This window comes from Zingiber officinale, chromosome 9B (genome assembly GCF_018446385.1).
Source record: "Zingiber officinale cultivar Zhangliang chromosome 9B, Zo_v1.1, whole genome shotgun sequence".
NCBI classification, from domain to species: domain Eukaryota; kingdom Viridiplantae; phylum Streptophyta; class Magnoliopsida; order Zingiberales; family Zingiberaceae; genus Zingiber; species Zingiber officinale.
Window position 1 is genome coordinate 106900547 of NC_056003.1, and position 22169 is coordinate 106922715.

The 22169-nt window shown below is 36.3% G+C and overlaps 2 protein-coding genes across 4 annotated transcripts; both read right to left on the reverse strand.

The window, feature by feature from the left end:
• Positions 1-2379: 2379 nt before the first annotated feature.
• Positions 2380-7077, reverse strand: LOC122025787 (YTH domain-containing protein ECT2-like). The gene is made up of 6 exons (XM_042584663.1): positions 6966-7077; positions 5078-5416; positions 4097-4621; positions 3478-3690; positions 2741-2920; positions 2380-2663 (listed from the first exon to the last, which is right to left on the reverse strand). Exons 2-6 carry the CDS (start codon positions 5414-5416, stop codon positions 2613-2615), a joined length of 1308 nt encoding a protein of 435 aa, XP_042440597.1. The 5' UTR covers positions 6966-7077; the 3' UTR covers positions 2380-2612.
• Positions 7078-7733: 656 nt separating this feature from the next.
• Positions 7734-13919, reverse strand: LOC122025070 (protein LAZ1 homolog 1-like). Of its 3 annotated transcripts, none has more exons than XM_042583828.1 (11): positions 13715-13919; positions 12522-12558; positions 12374-12424; positions 12057-12220; positions 11842-11898; positions 11395-11503; positions 10310-10494; positions 10145-10233; positions 9735-9990; positions 8421-8666; positions 7734-8341 (listed from the first exon to the last, which is right to left on the reverse strand). In XM_042583828.1, the coding sequence occupies exons 3-11, from the start codon at positions 12378-12380 to the stop codon at positions 8030-8032; spliced, it is 1425 nt and encodes a 474-aa protein (XP_042439762.1). In that variant the 5' UTR covers positions 12381-12424; positions 12522-12558; positions 13715-13919; the 3' UTR covers positions 7734-8029. The 3 variants fall into 3 exon arrangements, with proteins under 3 accessions (XP_042439762.1, XP_042439763.1, XP_042439761.1); XM_042583829.1 differs by having other exon boundaries at positions 12296-12424; XM_042583827.1 differs by having other exon boundaries at positions 12057-12424.
• Positions 13920-22169: the final 8250 nt, after the last annotated feature.

Sequence of the window (22169 nt, forward strand, 5' to 3'; positions counted from 1 at the left end):
ACTCATCTAAGTAGTCAGTATTCTTAGAGTTATCATCTCACTACAGTTGAGATTTGACATATTTGACACGTAAATGTTTGATTAATCATTTAGAAGGTCTAACCGTTGCACTGTAACCTTTTGGCTGGGCATATGATGGTATGCTAACCAAATGAAAGGAGAAGCACTGCATAGGTTGTCAATCAAGCGGAGGCTATTCTTAATCAATTGACATGTTCGACTAAGTAGAGGTTCTAAGCAAATAGAACGATCTTGTTCGAGTACGTAGAGACTTTAGCGCACATGAAGTTTGTGAATGTTGTTAACTCAATGGAATCAAGTTGAGTCTAGTGTAGTCAATGGCTAGGGGTCAAATAACATGGAACAAGCCCAAGGAGTCTAGTGTATTTAATGACTCAATGACCTGAAATTAGGTAGACATGATGGCATAGAATGTTAGTTTGATGGCATGGAGTGAACTCAGGGAGCTTGGTGTGTGCAGTGGCTCGACTGTTAGGTCAGGATAAACTATTTAAGCTTGAGTCTCATTCGGTGGAAAATTTAATAAAGATAACTAATCAATTGATTGGTTGTTTGTACCAATAAGTTCAAATTCAACCCAAATGTTGTGAAATGGATGAACCGATGTTCAAACAAGCGCGCGACTTGATATCGCAAGCAATTCAATGACCTATGATAAACTCATATGGATGCAACTAAACAACACAGCCCAATCAAAGGGTGGACCGGCTTATGTAAGGGTCGGGAGTGGGTTAAGTATAATCACTTAAACTCAATTGTAAACCAAGCAATCAGGTAGAGTGGGAACTCTTCTTTGGCAATGCAAGTCACAAAGACTATCTCAACATATTTAGAGTAGATTCGCGTAGCCCTAATTGTACACCATTAATAAGGCTATATTAAGGCTTACGTAAAGCGACTACGCATGAGCTTCGGGGTCATTTGATCATCAACAAACCTCCATTCGAATCCATTGACAACTCAAAGTTTAATCACATCATATGAAAGTTCAAGGCAGGCACACTTGCTCGACAAATTCACTTGCACCAGCAGCATGGCAAGGGCAATGAGTCTCTTCTCTAGCTAGCTAGCACCAGGAAGAGGAGCTGGTTTAGCCAGGTGGGTCGGAAACAATCCACCCGGCATCGACACAAAAAATTCAAGCCTACTGGAAGGTGTCACCTGTATATGACAAGGAATGCACTACTTATCGACAATGTTAAGAAAAATAAGTCAGAAAGCCACCAACAAACATGGACATATCGCATCTTTGACCAAACAAATTACCTGGTATTGCTGTTCTGGATTTCCCTGAACAACACTGATCGAAGCTGCTCGACGAGCTTCGACTACGCGCTCGAAGATGGCCATGATGATGAACATCAGCACCAAGATTGCTGTGGCAAGAAAGCAGAAAGAGATAGGATTCATCATTCATGCCATGGATGTGTTCCAGTTCCATGAAGCCTCTTCATCCCTTAAACACTTTGCAGCTCTTTCTTTCTTGAGCTTGCTAAACTCTCTGAAATATGAAACTGCTACAATTTCTGCTAGTCTCATTCCATGTGGTCACAAAACTTAGCATGACTTTTGGCATACTTTTGTTTGCATTATTTCAAGTCCTAAAAGTGAAAAGAATGATAAGGACAGGAGAGGTTGAGAACAGTCTGATCTAGTTGTGAGACAGCAGCTAAGGATAAAAGAGGTGTTGAGAAAGAAATGCTAGTTGCCTCCGAGACATCGGGGCTTGTCTCGTCGTAAGTTCGTAATCGAATCGATTGGCTAGAAAGTTGCTTGGCAGTTGTTTAGATTCTCACAAGCTTTTGGCTCTGTCTCAGTACAAGTGAATAGTCTTGAACCTCTTACAGTGCTCAGATCTTTATGTTAAAGCTTTCATGCTTGGCCATTAAATTATGCTAAAGTAGATGTTGTTCTGGAAACTTTTGCTTCCCATAAATTGATAACTTGATGTTCGATATCTTTAATATCATGAGACAAAACAATTTGAATTATAATATAAATTTAAATAGAAAAATGCACATACATAAAATTTTGAAGAACACAATGTTTTTAGTATAATTTGAATACTTGTGCTAGTGTTCTAGTATTAGGATTCTTAGACCATGACGAAATTTAACTCGAGGTAATGCAATTGCGATGGGCAAAGGCATGATCCAAAAGAGTACTAAGTGAATTTTCTAACATCATAAGTGAATAAAAGAAATTTCATATCATGTTTAAGGGTGAGCTTCCCCTATGCGCCCGGATAAAAAACAGTCAATAGGAACACAACTCATCGACACCTCAAGTGCAAGTGGATTTTGAGATCTTATGATGCAATGAAAATTTAAAAAGAAAGTTACCCTAAACACATTTCAATTGAAAATAATAATAGAAGTGCATTTTCATAAATTGCCCATCAGTTTAATCATGCATAAGAATTTACTTGGAGAAGTATGATGAGAAAGAACAATTGACACAATCCATGTGTGCGATTTTGCAATCTCCTTTCCGTTTGCTACAGTTTGTGTTAGAGCAAAGGAGTGCAAAGGGACGTGTGGTTATGAGCCGAATCTTGTGTAGTTAGATGACGGCAGGTGATCAAACTTGTTTCAAGATTTCCCAGTCACATTCAGATTACTGAGTGCTTCTTCCAAGTGTTCCTGTATGAAAAAAAGGCAGCGAACGTTTTAAATTAACTTCAAAAGAGTACTCAAAAGGCAAAGGATGCAATAGTTACCGCATAATTCCTTTCGTCATAAAGCCTTCTATCAGAATTCATCATTGCAGATCGTCGCCATCTTGTAGCCTGAAGCGACTTCTCTCTCTTTTCATAGAACTCTAAGTCATCAAGCAGCATGGTTGTCGGACTGTAGTCTTTGAAAATTTGCAGCATTTGGAGACCTTGTGGAAGCCCTATCTACTAAATCAAGTATGCAGAAAAGGTCATGTAGAAATGTCTTGACATCGATAACAAATAGAGAGTTTGTATGGAAAGGTTTTTGAATGTTAAGAATCACAATATATTTGTGCTCTGACTCGAAAAAATGTGTTAGAATTATAGAGTCAGTTATATGTATTGAGTTTAGTCTCACATGAGGTACTTAGTGATGTAGTTTATAACAATTCAATATTTCCCTTCTCAGACTTATGTAAAAAAGTCCTCTTGAGGAATTATCTAGCAACAAAAACCACTTGCACACGATTAACATTAAGCATTAGCATCTTAAACATATATTACAATCCATTTAATGCAACTTACATTCTCTAGTAACCTTCTCAACACTGCAATAACTTGTTCCAAAACTTAGAAATGGTAAATTCCAGTCGCACAGTTTGTATAAGCATTGGAAGGTTTCTGCTTGCAGTTGTAGTTTAAGCTGTTTTATTATTCGAATGCTTCTCATATCCAAAAGGATTTGAAAGTTAAGGCACTGTTAATTTTATGTTTTATAAGAACTGGGAAAAAAATAATACCTCCTGGGTGTCCTTGCTAAAAGATACAGGCTTGTTGTCGTTGTTTTCAAGTGTAATATGCTGAAAATGTCGGTTCGGTATGTCCTTTACAATGTGCCATTTGAGTGGGAAAAACCCCTTCCATTTTTCCTGCTGCCAAAAATCCATGTTCTTGTTAAAATCGACAGGTCCAAGCATCTCAGCCAACCCTACATATTGGCAACTAGCATTAACCTGTAGAACATAAAAGATTTTTTTAAATAAAATGAAAAATGATAAGAAGCATGATCATGAATTTCCATTCAGAAAATCTTAATAGCGATATCTAAAAGCAGTAGAAAGCCTTGTCTAAACAGGAAAAAAAGAGTTCCAATATGAAGGACATGGAAAAGATTATTCTAGGAGAACTTATATATGATTCATAAAGAAAAAGAATCAAGATAAAAAATGAGGAAGTATGGTTGTGGAAGCAAAATCATTGGAACTACATGGAGAAAAAATTATGACGATTTTAATAATAAGAGAGCTATCCTTTAGCATGTCTAAGGACTAAAGAAGATGCATGAAGGAAAATTGTTTTAGTTGGAAAAAAATAATTCTAAACAAAATATTAAAAAGAAACATTTGTCTAGTTACTCACCGAGAAGAACAGGAAAATTGGACACTTTGAACCCTTTGACATTACTCTTTGTGCATCCCAGTATGCAGCATCCAACTTTTCATTTCCTCGCGGTGTACTTGCCCACACGTTATATTTGATGCTTTTGTGAATGTCATCTTCATTAAATGACTTTATCATGAAAAATTTGGCTTCCGCATACTTGGTCTGAAAATCTGACTTATTGTATTTACTTCTGCACACGAGCTGACTTGGATTCGACTTTCTATCCGTTGAGCCAAAAGAACTCTTGTATGTGCCTCTATTAGCCCGTGGACCCCAAACTGCCTCCCTTAAATCTTGAGTGTTCCTACATGAGCTATAATTACCATTCCTTCCAAACTTGTCATAGCCAAAGGCACTTTGTCCTGTCACTCTTGGTTTAACATAGTTTTGCCTATTAAGAAGCCCAACCCCTCGCTTGTGAGAAGTTGAGTTTATTGTTTGTGAGATATAATGACCCTGAGTAGCTTCAACTGATTGAGAATCAGAAGTCAGATTTCGAGCCTGAGAAAAGTATAAAGTTTGAGCTTTAAAGAACAGACTGAAACAACTAAGCACTGTGCCGAGTAGAAAGGAAAATGCATAAGCCATAAATGCCAAACTGAGTAAACAACTTTGATTGGTATAAACTGAATGTCAAAAAAGGTAGTTTGTACTAATATGTGTATGTGTCCAATATGTACTTAACTAGAATATTATCAGAAAAACCAGTTGTGCACATCAAAGATATAGAAGATTGATGCGATATTCTAAATTTTAAAGAAAGAAAACTAATTTAAACAACTACTAACCATTTCCTCAATTTTTTTGCTCAGTAGGTAAATAATCAATGGCTTACCTCGGATATACCAACTACACAAGGCAAAATTATGTGATGCAATACAAGCAAATTCAACAGTATAGTGATGAGTGATAGAAACTCAAATTAAGATTACGAAACTGCAGAAACACAATTTATACCTTGTAAATAGGCCTGTTATCTTCACCAGGAAAGTTACATTGAGCAGAAGAATTTGGCTTCAGATTCAATACCTTTGCAGTATCTTCTAAATGGCCTCTGTCAATTCCTATAGTAGTTTTTGAACCTTCAGAACCCAATAGGGATGTTGAAGATCCAGTCATGGTTGTTATTGTTCTACGAGATCTAGATCTGCTCAGTGGTCCTGCAGACCCAGTGTGCTGAAGATGGGCTGATGAAGCCACATTTGGTTGAAAAAGACTTTCTGAGCCTGAAGGCAGTTCTTGCTTTGGATTCACATTGTTTCCAAGAAGATATTCAGCATGATCATTGGTGTCCATCTGAAAAAAAAAAAACAGAATATATTACCAAGTAAATAATAAGGGTTCATGTTATACAACATATTTTTTATGCATAAGAGAGGAATGCTTGCTTTCGAATCTCCACTTGTCGATTCAATATACAATTTACATCAAATCTGTTGTTTGAACAGCCTCAATGCATCAAAAGGTATCCTGCTGAGTGTAATACAAAAGTAACCTTGAGACAATGTGTATGGCAAAAAGACCATCAACAGGTGAACCACCAATCTTTGGAGTTCTTGGAGAGGAGAGAACATGATCTTCTCAATGATTAACAATATTCGATCACATAGTTTGGGCTCCTAGAATATGGCGACCTTGGACCAATCTATTTGATTGTATTGAAAGGCCCACTGAATTGGGATTTCCCTATCGGGCCGGATCATTTCGGGGCAAGTAGAGCATTTATCATGAAGAGGATGAGCTTCAAGAGCATGAGGAGGAGTTCTTGCAGAGGGGAACCACGCAGTATCGGACACCAGATAGATTTTCCAAAGAACAAAGATTTTTTCGAATAAGCCAATTCATTTGGGACCCTGCAGATCCATTCTTTTTCCTATTCAAAGATTAGTCGGAATGAAACTCTATTTTTTAATTGTAAAGCTATATATTCCGCAAGAATATTAGGTTGCCCATAGGGTTTTTCCACTTTTGTAATAGTAATATTGAGTCTCCGGTTCACAGAATGCAATTTTTTTTTTGTATATTCACCTATAATTCTTCAATGCTTCCTGTTTGGCCCTCTATTAAGAAATTAGGAAATCCAATATAGATTATGACCTGAATTAAATCGATCCTTTTTTTAATTTCTATAACTCATGATTACTTTTCTATATTTTTATTTAAAATATTATTTTTCCACTTAGTTTTATCCAATTTCACCAACTCTCGCAACCCACATTCTCACAGCTGATTCTCACAACTAAATCTTAACTTGATTCCATTATTCATCTAGTTGAGAGAGAATATTATCTTGTTATTGTTCAATTGTTTTAACCAAAATACGGAAAAAAATTCTGAAAAAAAAAAAGTAATTAGTTTCATCGTAGTCATAGAGACAAAACAGATGAAAGATGATGAGATAGTCTAACTATACATCAAACTGAAACAGAGAGGAGAGAAAAACTAAACATGAAGATAATGAAAAATAAATGTTTCTGATCAGCAGATTTTTCTAACTTATCATCAGTTCAGCCCTACAAATGATGCGGTGCTTCATTTTCCACATCTTTGCTGTACATATTCAGATTTGACAGACAATTCACAAGCGAGAGCAATGAGGCGTAGACCAAAACAATGCACTATCTACTGGTTAAAATCCATTCCCCAGTACTTTGAAACAAACAGTTTAAATTGAAGAAATCTGAGACGAGCCATTATACAAGTTTTGGTATATATAAAGGCGATTCTTTTACAAAAACAATAGAATACAATTATTTCATAAAATTCATCCGCATTCATCTTGACAATTACCTTTTTCATTTTTGATAAAATGCGGCATAGGAGAAGAAACATTAGGGTGGATTACCTGAGGCGGCGGAGGAAGACCGATGTAGGGTTTTTTCTGAAGGCAGCAGCGACCACGGCGGAATTGAAGTGAGGAATTATCGGTATATACGTGTGTGGGGGATAGTTAGAAGGGCGAATCTGTCAACAAGATACGGACGAGGATGAATTTCTTACATTAGTGGAAAAAGAAAATTGATCAATTTACAAGAGAATAGGTTGTCAAATACAGACCCACCAAGATCTTGTCAAATAAAATCCAAAAGATGTTTTACCTTCTTAAAAGATAATTTACTAAACGTTGAAATTCATGAAAAATTACACTTTCTCTCACAAATGTCGAAACCAACTGATAAATCTAAAATTGATCTGATTGGTTTATGGGCGAGCCAATAAATCTCTGATCCATTTTAAAAATCAGACCTTCCGGAATTCCAAGTAGAGTAGATTATTGACATTGCGATCGTGGAGATCATGAAATTCGCTTCACTCGATATCGTTAGGCCTAGATCGAGGTGCAATTGTGAAAAGTCATGGAACTCATTGGGGACTCAATGGAACGCCTTGAGTTGTACATTATAGAATAACCTTGAGCCAGACATGACCATAGTTCGAAATTGTCGGTTCGACAGTTCTAAATCATCAGCCGTCGGTTCATAACTGTCAGTTCATTCGTTCATGGAAAGTCGACCCTCAATTTTAACCATCAAAGACAGTTAAAGATTACAGTTTGGAGTCAGGTCTACATTGAGCTCCATCCATACTTGACTAGATGAATAAAAAAGCATACTGTGAGAAAATAGCTTGCAGAGTTATAATTAGAAGAGAATATCAACTGTTGGTTGGATTCCACCCATTCATCTCTGATCGAGTTTATTATAATTACAAGGGACTTAATGGCCGTAATAACCTAGGACCAAATCCGAAGTTATAACCGAAAATGCCTACTATGAACACTTACAGGATCCTCGAACCAAAAATTTTGCACTTAAAACTCCAGCCATAAAATCGAGATGGAAAAATAGTTTAGCATCAACAAAGTGTAGAACCGCAACAGAATTTGCTTGTGCTAGTGCTGCAATCCTGTTACGACCATCTTGGACCACTGAACTCGAACGATCCGCGTCTAGAGCCAACAGATTTTGCATTCACTTGCCATTTCTTAGTAGACGGTCCACTGTCACTGTAACTTCCTCCTTCAACGAGATGAGCATCCAAACACTCCTCTCTCCATGAATCCAAGGGAACAAAAGAACTGTCGTCTTTGGCTTTTCTCCTGCACCTTTCGTGCTGCTTTACATTTTCTGAAATCTGATGGAGTGTCTTATTTATCTTTGCAATGCCTCGCTCTACTGGTTCTACCACATGAGCAACAGTGAATTTCACATCATCGACCACCTAGCAAGTGAAACAAGGAGAATAAGTCACACTGGTTAGCCACTGAACTGAAGTAGAAATAACAAAAGGATTCACCCACAATTTCACCACTTCCAAACAACACATCTCGAACACTCTGGGGGAAACTCAACAGTCTTTCCCTGTCATCTGGAGGAGCACTCTGTACCCTAGGGGATCTTCCACAATCCTCAACCTCTTCTGGATCTAGAGGAGTACCAAGTGATGCATAATCGGACATAACAGCAACATTCCGAACACATCTTTCTCCGCGGCGATATGGTTTAGCTGGGAATACATAGAGGTGAACCACTGCAGCAATCCCCATCTGTTATTCAAGTGTAGAACAGTGAGCAACCAATGGAGATAAGAAAACAATAAATCTTAATTTGGTTGAACTTTATGGCTGTGAGGGTGAAATAAAACGATAACTTTGCGGTATAGGTCCTGTACTTTTTTCTTTCATGCAACAAATGCATTGAAGAAAAATCCAGAGGAAAAATTGAAAGGAAAAAAAATTGAAAAGCAGCTATGCACTTATTCTCAAGAATAATTTGGGGGGAAAAAACTATTACAACAGGCCAAGCAAGTTATAGCTTTCTATAAGGCCATTGCAACTATGCAAGTGTCACAAACATAATCTGAATGGAAAAACAAACAACACAGAACTGTAGAATCAGAAGAAATTAATGAAGCATTATCCTGGATCTTATCTTATCTCCCTACTTAGTGAGATAAAGGTTTGATTGTTGTTATTATCGTCGTCGTCATCCTGGATCTTATCTTGAAACTCAAAACTGTGTTCTCTTTGTTCCTAAGGACCTTGAGGATTAACATCGGCCAAATAAACATATAATGTCCTAAGTTGCAGTTGGATATCTGAACTATTTTTCATTTCAAGTATTCAATTTTAATCATTTTGCAAAGGTGTGGAGGAGAACCAGCTGCAATTTTCAAACATGTGACACAGCAGTATTCAAGGACTCAGAATTAATAACAGTTTGAAACACAAACTAGATAAGTAGAAGAAACATTATGCTTAGCTTTAGCAATGCAACTAATAGGTGATTTTATTATGAAAAAGAATATTAAAAGTAATGGTTGTTAATCTGTAAGAGTTCTCTTAAAAGTTGGGGCTTAATTTTATTGTTCAAAGCAAGATAGTTCTGTGAAGAGGAAAAGCATTCTAGAGTAATGTTTCAGACAATCTGCACCCAGAAAAGGAGAAACATAAGAGCAATGTCACGTTCATAAGCAGCAGAAAACGAGAGTGCAGTAAGAGTGCAGTTTGATGTATATTTTATTTAAAAAAAAAAAAAAAAAAAAAATCAACAGAGTAGCAAATATAATATAGCAAGTGTAATAAAATTTTAATTTTAAAGATATTATGCATCACCTCAATGCATATGATATAATCTTGAATCCGTGTCTTCAGCAGCTGTGCCAAATGGCCTTTCAAAGTTCCAATTGAAAAGAGAAATGCAATAACAATGCCTTGCCACCAAGTCAAAAATACGATGGACTTAAATACAAGGAACTTTGCCAAGGGCTTGATTGGTTCCAGCTTAAGCTTAGTGACAGAATAGAACTGTACAAGGCAATACAAGGCCCAAGTCTGACTAAAATTGAGTATGACTGCCAGATAAGGGTACCTGTAGTAGAGCACAAATATGATTGCTGAATTAATTCCTTGTCCCAGTGCTATTATGAGCAAATGAATTTTGTTAATGAAATTGTCGCAATTTCACAGCCATCACAGGCCATATAATAATCTGGGAAAATATAATTGAACAAAGATAACCTTACCCATATTTCCAGTTGAACTTCCCTTCACCATAAACCCCAAAAAGTTCTAAAATAATTGCTAATAGAGCGCATACTGTTTTAAGTATCATCTGCAAATAACCAGCGAACCAATAATCACATGCAGTCAGCAGCAAAGAGTTCTATCAAGAACAAGAAGAATCATACATATTGAACAATTCCGATCTTGACAGACTGGTAGAATTCAGGACCAAGATACCAGTGCTTCATGAAGCAATTCAATGGAAATGGATGTCTTACAAGTCCATCTGCATACTCAAGCTCCAACAGAGGTGTGCTAGAAGATATTTCACTTTGTGTTTCCATTAGTTTGATTGTATTTTCCTCACCACCTAAGTCATAATAGATGGAAAATAAAAATCATAATAGATAAGAACTCTATATGGTAGTGTCCTGTTTGCAACTATGTCAAAACAAAAGACCCACAAAATAAATATGACTAGACATAAATGTGAAGAAGAAAACAATCTGTTGTATCTACAGGTGAGATTTGATGCAAATTAGCTAATATTCAATTTCAAATTCTTGGATAGTTTGGACATATATGTATGTCCATTTTGTAGAAAGGGAAAAAGCTGATGGTAACATTTCAATCTATTCAAGATACTACACCACAAGTTTCTCCTATCAATCAAGAAGCTGAGATTCTAAGAATATAAAATGCTTTTTTTAATATTCATTTGCAGGGTTGAATGGACTAACTGTATTTTCTTTGCAAAAACAACTGCAGGCATGTTAGCTATAGTTGGTCAAGCAATAAATGAGTCACAAATCTGGAAAATTAGATAAATATAGGTTAAAGAATAAATTGATCACTATAAATAATTCACAGCATGACACATCTATAGTTATATAAAGGAGTAACACTAACAAAAAGTAGACAGATTTATTAACTATCATATAGACACAGGCATGACATCATGAGTAAGTTCACATAATACAACTTTTTTAATCAGGTTATTCACCATCTTGAGACTGAGGTAGTTGAAAGTTTATAGAAAATATCCACCTATTGGCAAAAGTAGACAACAAAATATAAAAGATACATTCTTTGGATAATTAATCTAAATGAATAGTTCTCATGATTGATTTTTCTTGTGTGTGCCAAATTTCTCAACAGAACATAAAATAAGTATTCAACAAAAAGTGAGTAGGAAATAAAAAGAACCAAGTATATTGCTCGTAATATCTTAACTGAACTTCAAAAACCAAGCAAGCGTTGGGGAACATACCTAAACAAGCAATCAAGTACCTCTCAAAACAATACATAGCAAAAGCTTCATAACAGTCTCGCAACACTTCATAGACGAATGCAATTTCTGTGTATGCCAAAGACAAGAACTGCAAACCAAAGATGAGATAGAGAATAATGTCTGTCATCCTCAATGAAGAAACAAGGTCAAGCATCATGGAAATGCAAATTACAAGAAGAAAATAATAAGAAGAAGAAAATAAAGAGCAGATCATCATAAATGGATTAGCAAATAAGAATAACACAGTGACAAAGACATTCAAACGGTGAAGTTTCCCAATACTAAAATTCAATTGATAAGCTCGTGTTCATAAAATCCAAAGTTCTGACAATAAATAATAATTTTTCTAGGTGTAATAAACTCTGTTGCAAGAAGAACAACTACAATAAACTAACATATAGTATAGTGCAACAGAAAAAGCCATACCGATGAAACTGCATATACAGGAACCATCAGAATGAGACCAATAAGGAATTTCTGTTCCTGAGATGGATTGAAAACAGGTAACCTAATTAAACATAGCAAGAAACATTCTGGATCACACAACTATAAGCACAATGAAGAAAAATGATCAGTTCATACTTCAGCAGAACATGTGGTTGGCATATTAGGATAGAATGAAAAACTAAAAACTAAAATACCTCAGGCTGCTTATAGACTGCAAGGTGCTGGCTAATAAGAAACACAGAGAGCACAGATGCAATGAATACAAATACTCCTGAACTGAAAATCGTCCAGCTATATAACAAGTTTGCCTCCCCTCCCGAGTTCATAGTCAACATCTTCCATGGTCTTGATGAATCAACTAGGGGGAGAAGCATTAATAAAACAAAGATGAATATATTTCCACCCATAAATTTACTAATTTGGATGTACACACTGCATCATCTGTCCAAGAATTATGGCATGTGATTCCAAGCTTGGACTCTATATCAATCCTAATATGAGAAGTGGATACTTTGCATCAGCGTTACTTGAAGTATTGAGAGGCATGGACTCTTCTGATTAACTGTATCCATCAAATATTGTTAGTCTCTTGATGCACAAAATCATTAGGTAGATGGAATCACACAAGTGGAGCAGAAATAAAGCCAGCAGACAACTACCTTGTCAAGCTAACCACAATTGCATGCACAGCATCACCTGGATACCACCATAATTTTACATATGCAATGAGCCAAAAGAAAGCAATGATAACCACGGAACAAAAAAAAATGAAATGGAGAAAATAACTGGAAGCAAATTAGACTACCTTAGGCAGAGCCGCATAGAAAGAATGCAGTAGGCATAAGTAGGACAATTTATCTTACACAAAGAGTCATGTTTTTCATTTTTCCCAATAGAAACAGCACCAACCACAGCAGCAAAAGTTAAAGCTAGAATGCTAGACTACAGAGCTATAAACTAGACAGTTACAGATGATGATTTAACAAGAGACAGCTAAAGCATGAGAACATCAGACATTATAAAACTCTATTGCAAGAAACTTCTAAGAAGGTAAAGATGCTAAACAGAACATCTAACATAGCAGCTAAGTTTCCAAGAGAAAATAACTGTTTGACACAGTTTAGCCACACACAATGCATGATTGACTTATATCCAAGACAAATAATGATTAGCATCCCTTGAATAGTATAAGATTGCCACTATCATGACCAAAACAAGACTAAGTTAGATCAGAAATTAGAAACAGTGTCATTCAGGCAGAAACAGACAGCAATCCAAGGTATACTACAGTTGTTAGCAACCAAAACCAGATAATGGTTTAATTCAGAAACATATAGTTACGTTGGCAGTACAGTCAATTAAACTAATGTCAAATCAACACAGAAACTTGATAATCCACAATATCACTGAAACCTACTCGAGAGCACACGATGCAATCAATCAACTTTATTTTAATTTAGTTCAACGTGGGAACCTTCTTTTTTATTTTTTTTGTCTGCCGCAAATGTAGCCTATTCTATGATTTCTTTTTTTTAAAAAAGGAAAAAAATAAAAACAATTTCACAACAGGAAAATGATGTTGAAGTGATGCAACATTATCTAAATAAAAACCGATCATTTTTTTTTAAAAAAAAATGGAAAGTGGTGCTTCTGGTTCAGAATCCACCAACACTAATCAACCCACAGACTACACGAACCTCTACTTCCGCAACGACATTAAGCATCCATTATGTGTTTTTTCCTACGCAAACGCTAACCTAATTCTCAGACCCCAAAAAATCGAGAATCCGAGTGAACCAAGAAGCGGCGAAACAGTGGAACGGAAAAGAATGGAAGGGTGGCAAAGGCTCACCGCCGAGGCGTCGGTCGCAGGAAAGCGGCCGGAGGAAGTGTTCTTCTACTTCTTCCCGAATCGAAGAGGAGCGGAGGAGGATTTGCAGCGAGTTGCAACGTCTTTTTCTTCCATTTCTTTTTTTGGGTAACACGCCTCGTTGTTTTAGTCGACCACGACGCCTGGCAACCGTAAAATTTGCAGAATTTCCACGTTACACGGCACGATCCGAAACTAACCGATTATGTATAACTCGTAACAGAAAAATAAAATAAAATAAATCCCTAGATGCTTTTCTAAAAATGAGGGTGTTAAATTTAATTAATCCTAGTAAGCGGCGGGTCCGTAGCCGATCAAATACAGGAGCCGCGTGTCACGATTCAGGACTTAGTTAATGATTCGGTCCGGAAATCACGAAGAAGCCTAGTTGGAAATGTAGTTTTTCTATTGACCTCGTGAAAATTTTGTTCTAATCTATAATATAAGAAATGTTAGCATTGGTCCTTCGATGTTTAAATTAATCGTCAAAATAATAAAAGAAGGCAAATAACGTAATAGCAATAAAAATATAAGCGCAAATAATGAATAGTATATACCTCCGCCGGTACATAGACCTTCTTTTATATAATGCTATAGTAAATGATGTGTATATTCCTCAAAGCGCGGGCATATTTTTTCAATCATCCTATGAAAGGACATGTCAGAAAAGTGTCTCTGACACCATACTTTAACAGGGCATGCAAATCCTTGACATGACCGTAGAAGCTTTCGTCGTACGATTTACCTGTTTACCATACTCTGTTGTCAACGCATTATCTCCCAAAGGAATATTATGAGATATGGAAAGGGCTCCACTGTTTGACCGAGTGGGATAGCCGCTCGGCCGGGACTCCCCACCCGGTCGATCTCAGCTACCCTTCTTCGTTGTAGTTTAGTTCGACCGATTGTCTCTAACCCGACTGGACATAAGCTCCGGTCGACCCAGTACTCGCTTGGTAAGTTGTGCGTCATCTGATGTTCTATCTATATAACCCGTCAGGGAGAGCGATCTACTTCGATAAGCTTCCTAGCCGATCGGACTCTTCAAGCCTAATCGGCAACTGCAGTCAACGTCTGCTCGGCAGTTGAAATCAACCTTTACTTGGCCCATTTTTGGTGAGTCTGTTGGTTCCCTGACATTGATCGTCTTGACTTTGACCTCTACGTCGACTGCTATCTCCGTCCTTGACCTGCACTTGGTGGGCCCCCTTATCACCGCATCAGTTAATATATGTTAGTCCCTTAGAGGCCGACAAGAGAAGGTGAATTGCCTAAAATCTAAAAACAAAAATACTTTTCTTGAACTTTTACAGCTTTATTAAAACAAACACTTACATAGAAGGAATTAAGAAACTAATTAAAGAAAAAGAGGCACAGAGATTTTACTTGGTTTGCAATCAGATGATTGTTAATCCAAGATGTTGAAAGTCTATTAAAATCTCCTTCAGGCGAAGAAGCCTCTTACAACAGTCAAAGCTCACAATTACAAAGCTACACTCAAGGTAGAACGTTTACAAATGTTCTTCTCTATATTTTTCAGTGTTGTTTAGCTTCTGTGATCATGACTGTATTATAGCCTTGATTGAGGCATCTGGAAGGGTTCCAGGCGCCCCATCACAATGGATCATGACACGTCACGTTTTGATAAACTTTTCGATCCGAGCACCCGAAAGGGTTCCGAGAGCTCGGACGGTGTCGATCCAACCCCCACTGGGCGAGGCACCGCAGGGGCGCCCAAGTGATCTTGGCGCTCGGACCAGGTCTGGGCTCTCGCTCTGGCTCCACTCTCTTAGGTCCGAGTCTTCTGCTCCGGGTCCCTTGGATGATTCCGACCATCCGGAATATGGCTCACCCGAACCCATTGTCCGGCCTTCTCAAGCAACCTTCTGCTCTGGCTTCTTGTTCCTTGGAAACGTTGCGTGCCTCCTCGTCCGCCAGTGTACTCTTTTGCAACACCTCGTCCCTCGGATGCACCGAGCCCGTTAACTCTCTCCCGTATCGCCCTTCTCACTAGTTGTGTCTTTCACTCGACCTCTTGTACTCTTAAGTTCCTGTACACTTAGACACAAGGAATCAAAATATAACAGAACCTAACTTGACTTTGTTGATCGCATCAAAACTACCTCGGGGTACTAACAATCTTCCCTTTTTTGATGTGGATCAACTCCAATTAAGTTAGGGTAAAACAAGACATTAAATGAAATTACAAGTTTTGAAACAAAAGATATGCAATATTTTGAAAAATATACCTCCCTCTTAAACTAAACTTCTAACTCTCCTCCTTTGATCACATTAAAAGTAGGGGTTTCTTACTAAATTCAGTTGAAATAAGATCTAAGGAATGTATACTTGAAATTAAAACCAGTGACTTATGCTTAAGAAAAATTTTGAAAAAATTATACTTAAAATTATGATTTTTGTGATTAAAAAAACTTTTAACCAAAATAATTCTAAAAATTATTTTATTTGTTGAAAAATTCTAAAAGCTTTTTTAAACGCTAATTAGACATATCTAAAATCGAGATAAAATTTTCATGAGAAATTAAAATAAATTTAAATAGTAAATAATTATTTACTATAGAAGGATGAATTTCACTTAAAAATACTTAAGAAAATAGTTTTGAGCTTCAAAAAAATCTTAAAAAAATTCTAAGAATATAATAGAGTATTTAAGAATTTTTAATATTAAAAATTATTATTTTAATAGAAAATTCACAGAAAATACAATAACAGTAAAATAAATTCATAAAATTTTTCTTGAATAGAGAATGTAATAAATTTTCATAAAAAAAATAAATTTTATAAAAAATAACTCTATGATATACTTTTAATTTATAATATATAATATTTGAATGAAAATTCATAAAAAAATATAATGGTCAAACAATTTTAAAAAATTTTCTACATATACGAAATAAAATCTTTTTTTTTGGAAAAGTTAATAAATATTTTATTTTAAACAAAAATTGTACAAAGAAATTTATTTTGGTACATTGGGCAATTAAAAGGAAAATATTAAATTAATTTCAAATTAGAAACATGCATAATTTAGACTAAGCATGATTTTATAAATCAATATAGGTTCCTTCCAACTAGGTTAATCAAGTATTTTCTTGGGATGTATGTTTTTGTTACTCTTCTAATTTATCCCTTGTGAAATCTATAATACCAATTTAATCATTTATAGTTATTAAAATTTGAAATAAAAAGTTTGAACATTTTAAATTTTCTATTTGTTCTTTCAAATTGATATTTTTTTAATTTTTAACTTATCTAGATCCGTATGATTTTGCTAAGGTTCTTTTTATCTCTAAATTTTTATTTTTTCAAATTTGTCATTTTTAGTTTTCAATTTGCACATTGATTTTACCATTGATTTAATGTCGAAATACAGTTAATCAAGTGATAAGAAGCATACCTCACTTACCATGTCAGATCTGAAACTTGATTCTCCCCCTGCTTTGCTACATTCATCTGAAGTCACTCCCCCTTCATCGATATTGGCTTCTGAGGTGCTTTGTTCTTCGTGGCTAACCATCAATGCTAGACCAGCATATGCTTCTATTTCTGACTCGGATGATGAGCTTTCGTCTCAAGTGGTCTTGAGATTGTTGTGCTTGTTTTGTTTGGGCCTCTTTTCCTTTTTGAGTTCTGAGTAATCCTCCTTTATGTGCTCCTCCTTTTGACACTAGTAGTATCAAACTTTTCTTTTATTTCTTGGATTTTTTATATTCTACATTTCTTTAAATTTGTTAGATCTAAAAAAATTTCTAAATTTTCTTACCATGTAAGCTTCTTAGTCTCCTTCCAGATCTGAGTCCGACTCGAGTTCGTCCTTTTTGGTGGCTTTTAGTGTCAGGTTATAGCTTGATTCTTTTGTTGTACCTACACATCTGGTTTCATATAATTCTAAAGTTGAAAAGAGCTCCTCTAGGGTACTTACCTCCAGGTTCTTCGAGATATAGTAGGCGTTGATTATCGAGGTCCATTCTAGAGTCCTGGGAAAAGCGTTGAGTGCATAGCGTACCGAGTCCCAGTTGGTTATCGTTTCACCGAGGTTGACCAATCCGGTGATTAGCTCCTTGATCTTTGCGTGTATTTTAACTACCTTCTCACCTTTTTCCAGACGAATGTTCGTTAGCTTGTTCCAAAGAATGTCATGTCATACTAGTTTTGCTTTAGATGTTCCTTCGTGGAGTTCCAGGAACTTCTCCCAGAGGTCTTTTGCCGATATGTAGCTTCCGATGTGATTTACTTCTTAAGACGGTAATACACTTAATAAGTGATATTCCGCTCTATTGTTGGCTATGAAATCACTTTGCTCCTTCTTCGTCCAGAGGTATTTGATAACTAGTATTTTTATGCATTATTTGGGTTCTTATATTTGACATTTTTTACCTTCTTGTACGTTAAATTCTATACTAATATTATATTTTACAAGTAGGAATTTATTCTAGACTTAATCATAAATTTTTCTAAATTTTGACATTATTTCATGTTTTTTTTAGGGAATTAAAGAAGAGTCATGGATAATGATTGAGTCAGATCGAATTTGGCGTGATTTGGAGGTCAAATGGAGGAGATCAAGTTGAATCAATATGAACTGTTGATCCAAAACTTAAGAGATCTTGTTCTTTCATTCAGATCTAAGTCATCCAGCCCTTGATTCAGATCTAAATTAATACGGATCATTGGATTAAAGCAAGAAGGCAAACTCAATTAATATGATATGGGCCACTCATCCCTTCATCATTAAGATCAAACAGACAACCCTCATTTAAAAATAGACGGTCAGATTTTAGATCCCTCTTCTTGGACGGTTAAGATGAAGAGGGGCTCCTCTCTTCTCTCACTCAGACATAAGCAGGAAGAGGTAGGCCCCGACACCTACGAGCTTCTCCTCGCGCCATCACTAGCCGCCACCACTTCTTCTTCCTCCTTCACCAACGGTCGGCAGCCACCTTTGCTCATCACTCGCCGTCGGTCAACCATCCCTAACCCAACCTTCTCTCCATCTTCTCCCTCTCTTTCTCATGGAAGAAACCCGACGCCTCAAGCTCATGGAGCACAGCCAAGCTTCGGGCATTTTCTTCCGCACCTTTGGCCACCTATGAGCTTCTCCGATCAACCACCATTGGCCTCAGTTCATCCTTGTTCAGATCCGGCCACTTCACTGCAATATAACAACCCCTTCCTCTTCGGGTTAGAAGAGGAAGGTCCAATCTTTATCCGCAATAGTAGTGCATTCACAGGAGAAGCTAACGACATGTTGTGTTGATTCTTTCTTGGGTTGTTTTATGTTTATGGTGTTTGTTAAGTGTTAATGAATGCTTGTAATTGATGATCTACTATGTTCATTTTGCATGCACTTTGTTCAACTTAATTTATGCCTACGATGTGTTTGACTAAATGTCTCTTCTATTAGATAGGTTTTAGTTGATGCAATTTCTTTAGTTTAATTCCATGCAATGCTTGTTAGTTAAATATTTTATGTTTCCATGATATTCGTGTTAGTATTAACCCTAGTACCAATTATGAAATGATTGTAAAGGGCGCATTATTATATCATATATCATTATTAATAAAAGGCAAAGTTGGTTATTATATTTATTTCAGTTCAGTGCCAATTAAATAAATATGATAATGTCCTTGAGTAGTAGGTTCTTATCTACAATATATCAATTGGTTGAATTGATAGTGAGATATTATAGAGAACACTACTCTTAACTATTCCTAGTTAAGCATTAATATACAAAGGACAATATTAATACGTTGAGACTAGCATGTAGGTCAACGGATGACTTGATCTCACAAGTCATGGATATGAGATATCAAGTTAACACATGGGTATATATTAGAGAATATATACTGAATGACCCGCCATGAGAATGTTTCATGGATCGTTATATGAGTGTCATAAACATTCTCATGTGACTATTGGTATTAATAGTCCTTTGACCTGAAGTCACTACGATTCCCTACATAAGGAGTTGTGTACTTTGGTATCGGCAAACGTCACCTGTAACAAGGTGGACAATAAAGTCGATCACTGGGTATGCAATGAATTATACGAAGAGATGTGAGTGATGTAGATGGGGTCTATCCCTTCCATATGACGGAAGTGATATCTGTGGGCCCCTTGATTAGTAGGATACAAGAAAGCATGGACATGCGCAAATGAGTCAATATGAGATATTGAGCTTATTTTATTGAGTGTGTCTACCTAGAGATCAAGAAACACAAAGGTTGATAAGAGGATGACATGGTTTATGCCTCATTGATCAACCTAGATATCAAGGATAGAGGGGCCAAGTCATACAAGATAATAGACACGGAAATGTTTGGTTAGATCTCGACTTTCTCATCACTTGGGTAGCAATGATGCATTGCTAGATGTCACTCATTGTTTATGTATCTAAAATGGTTTTAGATACATTGCCAACGTTACGAGAGCCTATTGGGTCACACACAAAGAACACGTTGACTTAGAGATGGATTATGGGGTTAAGTTTAATCCAAATTATACACATTAAGTTAGACTCGAATGAATTCGGATTAGACTTATTGAGTAATGGGTTAGACTCATTGGTTTATTGGGTTAATGGCTTATTGGGTTAATGGTTAATCCAATATTCTAAATCCAACCTATTAAGATTAATGAATATTAATAGAGATTAATATATCATTAATCAAAAGGAAAATCAAGAGACAAAAGTATTTCGTATTCATTGGATGAATACAAAAGTCATTTGTAAAAGTAACCTTTAGGTGAAATAACCTTTTTTGGTAAAGTAACCTTTTAGGTGAAGTAACCTTTTTGGTAAAGTAACATTTTTGGTGAAGTAGCCTATTTGGTAAAGTAACCCTTTTGTGAAGTCACCTTATATAGATGAAGTGACCTTTTGGGTGAGTGTGCTCTTCTTGGTTTTGCTCTTCTTCCTTTTCTTCTCTTGGCCAAAAATAACCTTGTAGAGTTGCTAGAACAGCGAAGGTTGTTTCTTCTCCAAGTTGTGAGTTTGTGAGACAGACGGAGAACGTGTTCATGTGGATACTGTAGAGGCGCGGGCGCATTGATCGCGCTGAGATCACCATTTAAAGAAACGTTGCTGTCAGGATTGCGAAGGGCACACAGCAAAGGTATAACTTTCTCATGTAGAAGAATTAGTACTTAGTATATGGTTTCCTTTCGCATGGATCTTCTGGAAAGGAACTAGATGTTTTCCGCTGCGCTTTCGCGTGTTTAGCGCCCTAGTTCCTAACAATTTGCTCTTCATTTAAATGCAATTAGGTTAGATTAGATTTCTTTAATGTTCTAGGATTCGTTCTATACTTTGTTTCGTTGATGCTTTACTTCATGTTACTTTTTTATTTTCTGAATTGTAGTTAAGTTAGACTTAGCTTCCTTTACTTGCATTGTCTTTCATTTACTAGATTAGGTTTCATTTAATGCTTTGTCATTTTATTTCTTAGTTCAATTGTGTTGATGGTTAATTCATAGCATAGAGTGATAGTGTGTTGTGGATTAATTGTTGGCACTTAGTTAGATTTCATTCCAGCATTAGATTAGTTTCCTACTTGCTTTGCTCTTCATTTCATAGGCTCATAATCCAAAACCCAAAACCCCTATTTCCATATCAAAAATCCAAAAAACTTATGCAATAACAGACGATCCCAAGTTTATCATTTACCGCTACATTCGTTAGGAGACAACCCGAGTCATCTTTACACTACATTAGAATAGGAGGAGTTCGGTACTTAAATTCTTTTGATATCATTTTCATGATAATTAAAAATTGGCACCGTTGTCGGAGAGTGTTAGCGGTGTTTGGTGATCTTAGGATTATTTTTCTAAATAAATTTTTGCTTGGTGCCTTGATTCTTTTATGCTTTATATATCCCTATGTTTTGTCATGATTACTTCCTGTATCTGGTGATTTCATTGCCATTGTTTTAGGTAAGACATGGAAATTCTTCGAGTCAACATGGATCTTTATTCTCAATAATTTGGAGGCTTCAATGAATATCACAATTCGGATACTGGGCAAGTGAGACACATATGTACTAATTGTGGCAGTCATTCTCATCCAGTTGCTATATGCCACCTCATCCAAAAGACTGCTAGATTTCCTATGAAACCCCAGTATTTCCAACATCAATATCAAGAGGCGTATGATCCAGCTCCTAGCACCTATAGTCATGACTAGGGTAATTATTCGAGTCAATACTTTCAACCCTAGATTCCAGAGCAGCATGGATACTTCCAATCCCAATACTATCAACCCCAATAGATTCCTGCGCTGTATATGGATACACAACAATAGGCTATTGAGCATCCTCGATGTTACAATTTAGACTAGATGGACCATCAAAATTCATGCCTGGGAATGAGCAACAACAATTGAATTAATCTTTTTCAATATATCAGAGGCCATTGGGA